The sequence below is a fragment of the Drosophila sulfurigaster genome, chromosome X (genome assembly GCF_023558435.1).
Source record: "Drosophila sulfurigaster albostrigata strain 15112-1811.04 chromosome X, ASM2355843v2, whole genome shotgun sequence".
In the NCBI taxonomy this organism is placed as follows: domain Eukaryota; kingdom Metazoa; phylum Arthropoda; class Insecta; order Diptera; family Drosophilidae; genus Drosophila; species Drosophila sulfurigaster.
Genome location: NC_084885.1, coordinates 23,080,825 through 23,092,995, shown reverse-complemented (window position 1 = coordinate 23,092,995; position 12,171 = coordinate 23,080,825). Strand labels below are relative to the sequence as shown.

Sequence of the window (12,171 nt, the reverse complement as noted above, 5' to 3'; positions counted from 1 at the left end):
TTGAGCTAAAACTGGCAATTAGACTGTTTCGTAAACTGATGGTTAGTATATAAAATGCGTAAATAAATTATAACAGCATAATTCGATTTAGCTGTACAGTTTGGGGTATATACGCCAGTGTTGCATAGCACACCGGCAATGCATTTGATCTCAAACTGTACAGTTTGGTGTTCACAACAAAAGAATTCGAAATCAGTTTGGCTTTTATAACTGGTAGTATTTTATTTTGAAAACAATACGACATATTTATATGTATGCTGGATCGTGACGCACATGCACTTAAATTCAAATACAAATACAAACATCGATAAAATGAAGAAAACTCGATAGGTTTATGCGGCAACCGTTACCGTTTCATGGTTTCATTCGGGTTGTTTTTGTTCTTTAACTTTCTATCATTTCATTTCATTGGAATTTTCTTGTTCATGTTGGTTTTCAATATGTGTGTGTGTGGATCGTTAACTATTTCATAGTATACATATACAGATATATAAATGTGTGTACGTATGACGTTGACAAAACATCGACTAGAATATGCAATTAAACAAAAAAATAATAAACGAAATAGAAAACAAAATGCAAATGGCAAAAAGGAATACACATAGATACAAATATATATGCTATATATCGTGTGTGTGTGTGTGTGTGAGTGTGTTTGAACTAACGTCGACTATCACTGCTCCCAATATTCTCTCTCATGCTCTTCCTTCCAGATCTTGATCCTAATCCTGTTGCTCATCCCTGATCCCCTCGATTATGTTATCAACCGTGGCGCATGCAGACCGTGCACATTCTCTATGGGCGGACAGTGGGTGGCACCTGGTGGACCCCAGTCATGCAGACCCCTCGAGTTCGCCAGCCGATGCGTCAACCGATGTGCGATGCTAAAGCCGCCGCTGCCCTCCAGCTGCGTCAGCACAATGATCACTTGCCTAGGGGTGAAGAGAAGGAGAAAACGATTAAGGATATTGAAGTAAGCATAGAACTTAAAAACTATTGCAGTCATAGAAAATATAGATAGATAAAACCGTAGGCGTTGGGGTTAAAATTAAATTGCAATTATATAAAGGAAGAATTATAATTATAAGTAGCAAAATGTTTATCAGTATCAAAGAGAGATTGTGCCAAATAAAATTGAATTGAAAGATATACTAGACTAGAAAACATTTATTAAATAGTATCATCACTCAGTCAACATTAGCTACTAGTATCAGTAAATTAGTTATCGATTACTATAGCACTATGTATATAATATAAAACTATCGATTGCTGCGACTATTACTATCGACTATAGCTAGCTATCTTCATCAATGGTTATACTTGGATTCACTGCGTTGCATCGATTAATTTGTAAAACGTATTCTAAAACTATCGATTGTTGCGACTATTGCTATCAATTATCGTTAGCAAGCTTATATAAGAGATTATGCCAGATACTATAATTTAATTCAAATATAGACTAGAGTAGAAAATTTGTAGTAAAGTGACTTCAGTTTATAAACTCTAGCTTGTATCAGTGAATTAGTTATAATTGAAATATCTGCTTTCGATTAATTTGTAATATATATCTAATCTAGTATATATACTATCGATTGTCGCAACTATTAGTATCGATTATCACTAGCAAACTTATATGAGAAGCTTTAAAAAAAAATTTAGCGAAGTAACTTCAGGTTATAAACTTCAGCTTGTATGGGTGAATTAGTTGTATTTGAATTAACTAATATAATATATATACTATCGATTGTCGGGACTATTACTATCGATTATCGCTAGCTAGCTTCATACTCAACTCACCGTTGCAGGGGCGGCACCGAGTCCACCGTTTTGAGCTCACCGCGCGTCGACACCACATTGTAGCTCTCCTGGCAATCGCACTTCACATGTATCCACTTGTTCTCATGCCGGTTCTCTACCATTACGACCAGACCAGCCCAGCCCTGTAGACAAAATTAGAAAATAAGATGAATAACAACTGAGGAGTGAAAGACTTACCTTGGTCAGGTAGTAGGCGGTCATGCCCTCGCGTCCCTCGTGCCGTTGTCCCTTGGTCAGTGTCAGACTGATGATGGCATCGGCGAGCAGATGCGGCGATGGCGTTATCTGCTCAACGAGCAGACGCTTCGAGCTGTGTATGGCCAATATGCATTGCGGATACTGATGCGGATCCTCGATGCCCGTGTGCCAGTGATTGAATGCCAAGCAGACGAGCAAATAAATGTCACGCTCCAGCATCTTGTGGCAGCCAACAAATCCACGAACCTATGAGGGGGGAAAAACGTATCGTTTAAAAGTTAAAACAATAATTATAATCGCATGATTTTGTGATATCGTTTTTGATAATCAAAGTGTCATCTCTAGCAAAATCAACCCTGCTTGGTTGATCAGAATGAGATAGAGGGAAATTTAGTATAGTTTGTTCTTACCTGTCGCTTGCTGTGCTCCACGAGTCGCCCAATTTCGGGCGCCGCCGGCGAGCGTGTGCGAAATATCACAACACAGAGATCCAGCTGGGAGCGTTGCGACTTCTCCGAGTTGCGTTGCCCCTCCTGGAAGAGCGTAAACTCCGCCTCCGTTGGCTCCAGCACCGTCAGCAGCACACATGATATCGAGCAGAGCGGCTGAAGAGTGCCCTGCAAGCGCACTTCATTCCAACCGGAGCGCACCTTGCAAATGTCAATGCAGTCGAAATAGTTGAGCACATCCTCGAACGAGATCCAAAAGACGCCCTCGGAGGCGCCATGCGGCATCAAAGCATCCCGCAAATCATCTGTCCACAACGTCGAATCATCGGACCAATCGCCTCTCCACGAATAATGACCCCATGGATTGCGTAGCTTCAACAGTCGATGTCCCTGGATGTCCTTCACATCGAGCACCGAGTAGGCGTGACGTGGTCGCAGTCCCTTGTGTTGATACTCCTCCTCGTCGACCTTCATGTTGCCGCCGCCGCAGCTGGCGCCCATCAAGAAGCGCACACAGCGCGAGCTCAACAGCTGCGCCCAAATCAAGTCCTTGTCCAGCTCATCCTCGCTGGGCATGGGCAACGAACTGGCCTGCAAAATTTGTGTTTAGTTAAGTGTGAGTTCAAGCTACGGACTTCTATTCTATGCTCCGCTTCTCTTAGGAGCAACCGGTTCTACATAATCCTAAACATATGTAAGTTCAATCGGTGTTTCTCTTTTTGTATATCAAAGACGGTGACGGACCTTTACAGGTCTATGCTCCGACTCTCCTAGGGACAGCCTGTTCCACCTAAACCTAATCCTATGTAAGTTCAATTGGTTTTTACATTTTTGTTGACAGGAGGTGATGACGGACCTTTCCAGGTCTATGCTTCGCCGTTCTAGGGACAGCTTAAACCCAAACCTGAGACCTAAACTTAAACCTAAACCTCAACCTCAAGCTCAACCTTAACCTTCACTCGGACTTTTTCTTTTTGTTGATCGGTGAACCAGGTTCAATTTTGTTCCTTAGATTAGAATTTGTTGTTCATCTTTCTTTTCTTTCTCTCCTCAACCTCAAGCTCAACCTTAACCTTAACCTTGGCTCGGACTTCTTCTTTTTGTTGATCGGTGAACCAGGTTCAATTTAGTTCCTTAGATTAGAATTTGTTGTCCATCTTTCTTTTCTTTCTCTGAATCAAGTTATGTTCATTCTTTTAAAAATTGTTTTATCTTCTACCGGAACAAAATCGATGAAGGACCTTTACAGGTCTATGGTTAATTTTAACTTTTCTGTCTTTCCTAATCTCAATTAAGTTACATTCTGTTAATTCCTATAAGGATTGCCTGATCTTCCACCGGAACAAAATCGGTGACGAACCTTTACTGGTCTATGCTGCCCTCTCTCCTAGGAACAGCCGGTTCTACCTAAACCTAATGTCAGTTCAATCGGTCTTTTTTCTTTGAGCCTACTTCAATTTTATTCCCTAGATTGTGTTTCCTAATCTCAATTAAGTTACATTCTGTTTATTCTTAAAAGGATTGTTTCATCTTCTCCCGGAATCGAACTGGATAACGGAAATGAGGAAAATCCCCTTCGAATTACCTGCAATGGAATGCTCTCGCAGGGCGCTCCCGTCAGGGTGGCGAGTCCCTCGATGGCACGACCCGAGACGAGGGCCTCGTAGCAGCCATGAATCTTGGCCACCGCCTTCTCGATGAGCGGCACCCAGAGTTGCTTGCGCTTGGCCTGCGAGTAAACCAAATGTCCGCGCTTGTCGCAGGGCAACAGATCATCGACTAGGACTGTGGTCCATTTGCCATCCTTGCACAGACGCACCTGATAGGCGCCCTGAGCGCAAATCTCCTTCGTCACCAGCACCTCCTTGACGAGATCCTCGCGCTCGGCGAGCACAGCGAGCGCACTGAGCAGCCAACAATTCCCCAAGACACCTTGACAAATGTCCGAGGGCAATGGGGTGCGAAACACAGCCCACGGTGGATAGGCGCCGCCATCGCAATTGATCTCGTGGGGACGTCGCCATTGGACAACAGGATTGCCGCCATCCAAGGCACTGCTTGCCGGATTGTAGTAGAGGCTCTTGGGTGCGGGTGGAAACGAGTCGTCGACAAAGAGTTCGTTGTTGTCGCGACAATATTGAATGATGTTCTGCCACTTGGTGAGCGCTTCGGTCTCCTCCAGCTGTCGCAAGTTCTCCATCAGTTTGCTCTCCTGCCGGAACTCGCTGAGATTCGTGACGCGCATCGATTTGCGTGCCAAGGCATCGGAGAGCACCGCGTTGACCAAACCACGCGAACTCGAGCAAATCTCACAGACCACCGAAGCGGCACAGTTCTCATACGTGCAGGCGGGACATTGCCACTTCTTGACCGTAGATTGTTGTTGCTGTTGTTGCTGTTGGAGATTGTAGCTGGAGTTGGAGCTGCTGGCAATGTTAAGCGGATGTTGCTGACGTGGCACAATCGAGCCCCCAGTGCTGTGACGCTTCGGAATGGCACCCGAGGAGCTCCGTTGCGTCGGTGCCTGAATCCCAGCCTGTTGCTGCTGCGCTGTGGCGACACAAGCTGCCGGAGCTGCACTGGCCATGGGCGCTGTGGCCACCGGGAGCGCAGCCCGAGGCGATGGACTGCGCGAGAGACGCGTTGCCGGCAGTGGCAACTGGAGCTGCGACACCTGCGTCGGCGGTGCTTGAGGTGTTGTTGTTATTGCTAGCTCGCTGAGCGACTGAGTGATCAATGATGATGCATGATCCTGCTCCTCATAGGACTGACCATCGGGACGTTCGCGAACCGCGTCCATCATCACCGGAAGCAGACGCATCGATTTGCAGGCACTGCACAGTCCGACGGCGAGCGAGTTCTTCAGCGTGCAGTGGCTGCACGTCCAGAATTCGCCCTTGCGCAGCGTCATGTCCTCGATGGATGAGATGCTCTTCAGCTTGGAGCCGCCGCACACGATGCACGCCATTGCCGTCGCATAGTTGACCAGCGTGCACTTCTTGCACGTCCACGGCTCATCGTTGCGCGGCGACAGCGCGCCAGGAACTGCAAAGATGAGGATCAATGAGGAATTAGTGGGGATATAAAATAAACATAAACAGAGCAAAGATGAGGATCAATTAGTGTCGATATTTTGTTTTCTATACTTTTATTTACAATCTGTCTGTATTAACAATAATTAAATTGTATAATGAATATTAAAATTCACTGAAAAAGCAGTTATCCAATGAGTTCTGTTGCTTGAATTTATTTAGTATGTGGAATCTTTTCAGTTTTCTTAGTATTTAATTGTTGTCTACAAGACTTATGTCGATATAAAGCATAAACAGAACAGTCTTTTTATATGTTCCCCATTTTCTATTATTCATGGTTAACTAAATGCGTTTGTTGAAAAACAACTTTTGGATTAATAAACAACTAAAAAAGCTACAGACGAATGATCTCAACTGTGTATAAAATCAAAAGAGTGCAGTATTCTTAAAATATACCCAATAAATATACCAAAAAACACTGTAAATGTGCTGCCTATGCTCGTCACGCTTTTTAAATAAAATCATATTCTAAAAATATACCAAATTAATATACCTCATACGATATTGAATTTATACCAATTGGTATATTTGGCATATTGATGAGATACTCGCTACCGATAGTCAGTATAAGCAAGCCAGAGCGGTATTATTCTTAAAATATACTAATTTAGTATACGAAAATACCGAAAATATACTAAATTAATAGACCACAAAAACACTACAAATGATATACTTGATATATTGATATAGTGCTACACTCAAAATATACCATAGAGTGCAAAATATACAAGATTGTCAGCCGAAGCAACTTAGATAAGAAATAACTTCCGCAATTTTCGCCCTGCTCGCAATCAAATTCTCAGAAACCATAAAAATCGAGACTCAACACCAAATTACGCTTGTTATTCGATTGTACTTGACTTGCGAGGGGCGGAAGTGGGCGTGGCAAAATTTTGAAACAATTATGATCAGCGTGGAAACTTAACAAGTGCTGTTGAAAAAAATTATATCTATATCTCTTATAGTCTCTGAGATCTAGGTATTCATACGGACGGACAGACGGACATGGCTTTATAGTCTCGGTTGTAGAGGTCAGAGATGTCTCCTTCTGTCTGTTACATACATTTCCTGTAGGCACAATACTGTAATACCTTGCCATATGGGCAACGGGTATACAAAATAACACTTCAACGTCTTGAGGCATTAAACAACCATTGTAAGGTTAACAATTTGAGAATCGCAAAGGAAGGCTTGAATTTGGCATACTGTAAACGATAATCAGAACTAACTACGGGTTTGATTTCCACTGTGATGAATCATAAATGGAAACAACTTCTCAGGAATTTCCCATATTATAAACACTTTCTTCTAGTATATAATTTACCCTTATAAACCCGACGAAAAGGTTTCCATCATTAAAATTCCCAAACACAACACACACAATATTATAATGAAGAACTCTTCTGGCTTGTGACTCACCTGGTGCTGGTTGATCTTGCTGCGACTGAGACTGCGGCGATGGGTCGCACATCTCACAGGACTCGGACCAGAGGCGATTGTAGGCGTAGGAACATTTGCCGCAAGTCCGCAACTTTCGGCTGCCCTGGAGCATCGATTGCTGCTGCTGTTGTTGCTGTTGTGATTGCTGCGTCTTATTGTCGTTGCGTGGCGCTGCTGGAATGAGTCGAGCACTCACTGCTGCCGCTTCATGCGTGCTATAGAACAACAACGAGAACGAGAGCAAGAGCCAAGAGTGAGTAAGCTTGAGAGAGTCTACGCTTGCATGCACAAATAAAAACAACAACAAAATAGCAACAAACATAAATCGACTCTTGTTAATTAGCAATAAAAGTAACAAAGAAATACATACAGCAAATTAACGCAAAAGCACAAATAAAAAAAAAACCGCAAATTGACTTCGGCCTTATCTTCGGTTAGACGAAGTATCGAAATGCTTTGATTAGAGCGAGCGTCGCATGAGTCAAGCTGACATGATAATAAAGAGACTCCTAGTGTATTGACTGCTGGAGACCCTTTCAAATATGAAATGTGATTAATAAAAGGGAATAATAAAGAAAGCATCTCACAAAGTATTGACTACTAGCGACCCTTTTAAATACGTATAGCTGGTATAACGGTAAAGAGACACCCAATGTATTGACTGCTAGAGACCCTTTAAAGTATATTTCAATTGATTAATAAAGTGTCAAACAATGTATTGACTGCCAAAGACCCTTTTAAGTGTGCAACGAGAATAATTGAATTAAATAATAAGGTATGACCCTTTGTATTGACTGTTACAGACCCTTTCAAGTATGAAAAGAGAGTATTTATATTAATTAATAACTCTTCACTCGATGTATTGACTTATAAAGACCCTTTTCAGTATGCAATGCAAAATGTATTGAAAGCTAAAGACCCTTCTATGTTTTTAAAAAGCATATTTAAATTGAATAATAAAGTGTGACGCATTGTATTAACTGCTAGAGTTAAGTAATGTAATGAGAGTATTTGAATTTCGTGAATTGTTAATTAATTCAAAATACATTACTACGCAATTCGAAGTATTATTATGAATGTAAAATGAGTTCCAAGCAATTGCGTCTTTCAAATACAATTGCAAAGTTCCAAAGCACTTTTTAAACGGCTAGTGAAAATACAATTGAATTTTGAGTAATTAATCCCTAAGCACATTTTGAATTATTTAGAAATGAAACTCGGAGAGTTGAATTCTTAGTGACAAATAATAAATAAACTGCATAAATATAAATATCAATATCTCTTATAATCGAAATGTTTTACTTAAATAATAATAACCACACCCATAAATATTAAAATCAATTAATTTAAGACATAAATATGAATATTCATGTAATAAAATTATTAATTTAAGACATATACATAAATATTCTATATGTCTTAAATTAATAAATTGTAATCTAACTAATGGACTCGCTTTTTTCTTAGTGTAGAGCATTCGATCAACGAAGCGTGGCGCATGGTGAGCAAGCAATAAAGCGAACGATCGTAAACTGCAAACGTTCTTATACGATATATGCACACAGCTATATAGATCTAGATATATATATTATAGATCTATAGTTGCGTGTACATTTGCAATTTTCATTCGTATGACTAATCAGCAAATTAAGCAGAAAACGAAAGAAAAAAACACACAATCGAAAAACAGAAGCGCAATTGTTAAGTGTGCAATTAGTTGTTGTTATTGTTGCTGCAGCAACAATTGTTGTGATTGGTTGTTGGTGTTGTGGTTGTTGTTGTGGTTGCTTTGATTGATGCCTACATTTTGGATTCAGTCGTTTTGCGCGGTCCCTTCCACACCTTGGCATAAATGGAATGCTCGGAGGCCGCATAAAATTCACTTGCTGCACTTACAGCTGCAACTGTTGTTGCTGTTGCTGCTGTCGATGTTGCTGCTGCTGTCGATGTTGTTGTTGCTGTTGTTGTTGTTGACTCCGAGGGTTCCACGTGCGCTTCATGGCTAAGCTCGTTGCTGGCCGCTGCAGTTGTTGTTGTTGCTGCCGCTTCGCAGCTGCCGTCGATCAACTCGAAGCTGCTGTTGTTGCTATTGCTGCTGTTGTTGTTGCACAGCAGCTTCTTCTTGTGCAACTTGTGCTGCTTATTCACCTGCGCATAAATCGGTGTCGTCGTTGTCACCTGCTGCTGTTGCTGTTGTTGCTCCAAGCGCAGTTGCTGCTGTGCAATGGCAACGCATTCGTTCTCATAGAGCTTGTTGCTGTTGACATTGTTGTTGTTGTTGTTGCATGTTGTTGTTGATGCTGTGCTTGTTGTTGTTGTTGTTGATGATGTTGTATCACAGTGCTGCGGCATGTTGCTGCTCCAATCGTTGACCGCTATAAAGACGCCGTTGCGTGGAATTGTGAACTGGGAGCTGCTGCTGCTGTTGTTGCTACTCGTCGTTGCCTGACGCTGTTGCTGCTGTTGTTGCACCTGCTGCGATTGTTGTTTGTGTTGCTGCTGCTGCTGCTGATGTTGTTGCACTTGCTGTTGCTGTTGCTGCTGTTGTGGTTGTGATTGTTGCTGCTGTTGCTGCAACTTAGGCGGCAGCTGACGCAACGGCTTCGAGACAACACTTGGCGGTGGCTTTTGCGCCGATCTCGACAGCGTTGTGATGGTAAAATTATATCTTTTCTTGGCGCACGCTTCGCGCAGTTTGTTGTTCTGATTCTTGTTGTTGTTGTTCTGCTTGCGTCGACAAAACGTATCATTGGCAATGGCAAAACGCGAATTGCTGGCAATGGGCGTTGGCGTCGGATTTGCCACAGCAGCCAAGGGCACAGCTAACAAAAGAAGAAGAGACAAATTAGTTAGTTAGTCATTGATTAATTCATTTTCAATTTCAATTCACTTACCTGGCGGCAGATTGAAAATGTCCTTGCTAAAGTTGTTCACGTAGCAAACGTGACAACTTCGTTGCGTCGCTGGATGCGCGCTCTTGTCAATGCTTGTGCTCAGGCTTTGAGTGCGTCGGAAGCTGAAACTTGTGCGTCGTGACTTCTGCTGACGTCGATTGGCATGTGCCGCCTCCAGTTCCAGTTGCTCCTGCTCCTGTTGCTTCTGTCTCTGCTCCTGCTCCACTTGACTGCTTAACTCCAATTGCACTGCTGCTCCTCCTCCTCCTCCAGTTGTTGTTGTGGTTGTCGTTGTGGTTGCCTCAGCTGTCGTTGTTGTCGCTGTTGTTGCCTCATGACGATGCGTATGCAGCGTCTCCTTGTAAATGGGCGCCAAGTAGCTAACCGTGTCACAGATCACACAATGCCAGGTGACCGAATTGTTATCGGCCTCACAGGCGCGACAGCTCCAGCGACGATTGAGTGCCGGATTCGAAAAGTGGCGATACAGCTCAATGGAGTTCTTGATATATTTGCGCGTCTCCTCGCAATTCCCGCAATTTGCGGGCAAATTTTGGCTATTCCGTTGCGGTCGCTTCAAGCAGCCGCGTAGCAGCGATTTGTACACATGTCCGTGCTTGTTATCGATAACAATGCCACTGCCTGGCGCCACCTGTCTGCTGTCCAGAGAAGATCATTGCAAGCGGTAAGTGAACAGAGGAGTGAAGAGAGCGGGGAATAAAGACAAAACAAAGGGCCACCACACAGCAAACTTAGCTCCACGTTCTGTTCCTTCTTCTTCCCCCCCTTCTGCTTCTTCTTCTTCCACTGTCTGTGTAGTGCAAGGTTATTTCAATGTGGTCGCAATTATTTTTGTTTCTTTGTACTGCTGCTGCACTTTGTATTCTGTTTCTTTTTTTTTTCAATTTAAATTTAACTCGTTTGCTTTGCTATATTTTTTTTCTTCTTCACTTCCTTTGGCGAGCGCAATCGATAAAATTGTAAACAAAGTTTCGCTTTGTTTCCCCAAATCGATTTTCCCCCCAAAAAAAATATATATAAAGTGAGTTCCTTTTCTTTTTTTTTTGCTGCAGTTGCTGCCAATTGTTGTTGTTGTTATTCAGTGTGTACACACTCACATATAGACAGGCAGACCGACGGACAGACAGAGAGACATACATAAATAACAGTTAGACAGAGTTGCCAACGAACGGAACGAACAAACCGAACGAGAGAAAAGGACAAACACGGCACGCACACACACACACATACGTATGCAAGTTGGGCAAGCTTTTGTGTGCTTGCCTTGCATATCACCCACACACATACATACGTACACGTTTACAGTGCATGTGTATATGTAAATCCATGCTTACCTGGTCACAGCTTTGTGCTTATCAACAATTGTCGCGACCTCCTCATCACACTCAGTGGCCAACTCCGCTGCAGCCGTCACCACCCCCGCGACAGTGGCTGTGCCCCCGCCTCCTCCTCCTCCACCTCCTCCAGCGTTTTGTCGTTGTCGATGATGCTGTTGTTGTTGCTGTCGCGGCGGCTGCATTTGCTGTGATTGTGACTGCTGCTGCTGCTGGTGATGATGATGATGATACAATGTTGCGGTAGGACTGGGAAATACCTTTCGAACGGTGCCGCAATTGAAACATTTTAGCGATTCCGTTGGATTAATTGTATTGCATTTGCTGCACGACCATTGTAGAACCGAAGATATTGTGCCCATATTGCTGCTGCTGCTGCTGTTCTATCGAAATTCAAATTCACATCCAATTCGCACACAATTCACGATGCTGTTCTGTATATGGATGTGTGTGTGTGTGAGAGTGTTTGGAGTGTGCGATTGTAATGTGTGTGAGTGGAGAGTGTAGAGTGGGGAGAGAAGCTGCTGCTGCTGCTGTTGATGATGATAATGATGATGTTGATGAATGATTGGTGGAAGGAAGTTCGCTGCTCCGTTCACAGCCAGCAGTTGTTGATGATAATTGCATTTAACTCGTTCACGCCGCGCGCTGATTTAATACTTTGAACTGTTGCACCACAACACAGCATATTTAGCATATAATGTGTGGGCCAACCTTGTTGTAGATACAGATCCTTAAAGCAGCAACAACAATAAGCCTAGCGCCAGCCAGCCATCCAGCCCACCAGCGTGACCGCTATTTCTATTTTGAAAATATACCCATTTTCGACACAAAAAATGCCAAAATGACTATTGCCATTTGGCTACACTTCCAAGGAATACATTGGTATTTTCGCAAAACTGTATATAAAACGGCAGAACTTTTT

General features: G+C 42.9%; 1 protein-coding gene across 3 annotated transcripts; it reads right to left on the bottom strand.

The window, feature by feature from the left end:
• Nucleotides 1–196: 196 nt before the first annotated feature.
• LOC133848960 (calpain-D) lies at nt 197–12,052 on the bottom strand. Of its 3 annotated transcripts, none has more exons than XM_062284725.1 (9): nt 11,247–12,052; nt 9,892–10,550; nt 8,802–9,819; nt 6,977–7,212; nt 4,051–5,510; nt 2,427–3,056; nt 1,996–2,262; nt 1,798–1,940; nt 197–932 (listed from the first exon to the last, which is right to left on the bottom strand). In XM_062284725.1, exons 1-9 carry the CDS (start codon nt 11,606–11,608, stop codon nt 755–757), a joined length of 4,953 nt encoding a protein of 1,650 aa, XP_062140709.1. In that variant the 5' UTR covers nt 11,609–12,052; the 3' UTR covers nt 197–754. The 3 variants fall into 3 exon arrangements, with proteins under 3 accessions (XP_062140709.1, XP_062140710.1, XP_062140711.1); XM_062284726.1 differs by having other exon boundaries at nt 9,892–10,547; XM_062284727.1 differs by lacking the exons at nt 8,802–9,819; nt 9,892–10,550 and having other exon boundaries at nt 11,247–12,043.
• Nucleotides 12,053–12,171: the final 119 nt, after the last annotated feature.

What these genes read in the sequence shown, in the direction of transcription:
- LOC133848960 (XM_062284725.1), bottom strand. Translation starts at nt 11,608, where the DNA reads ATGGGCACAATATCTTCGGTTCTACAATGGTCGTGCAGCAAATGCAAT. An exon ending in CATTTTCAATCTGCCGCCAG is followed by an intron (nt 9,820 to 9,891) that starts GTAAGTGAATTG and finishes TTCTTTTGTTAG; the next exon opens with CTGTGCCCTTGGCTGCTGTG. An exon ending in TGGAGCACAGCAAGCGACAG is followed by an intron (nt 2,263 to 2,426) that starts GTAAGAACAAAC and finishes CCCCCCTCATAG; the next exon opens with GTTCGTGGATTTGTTGGCTG.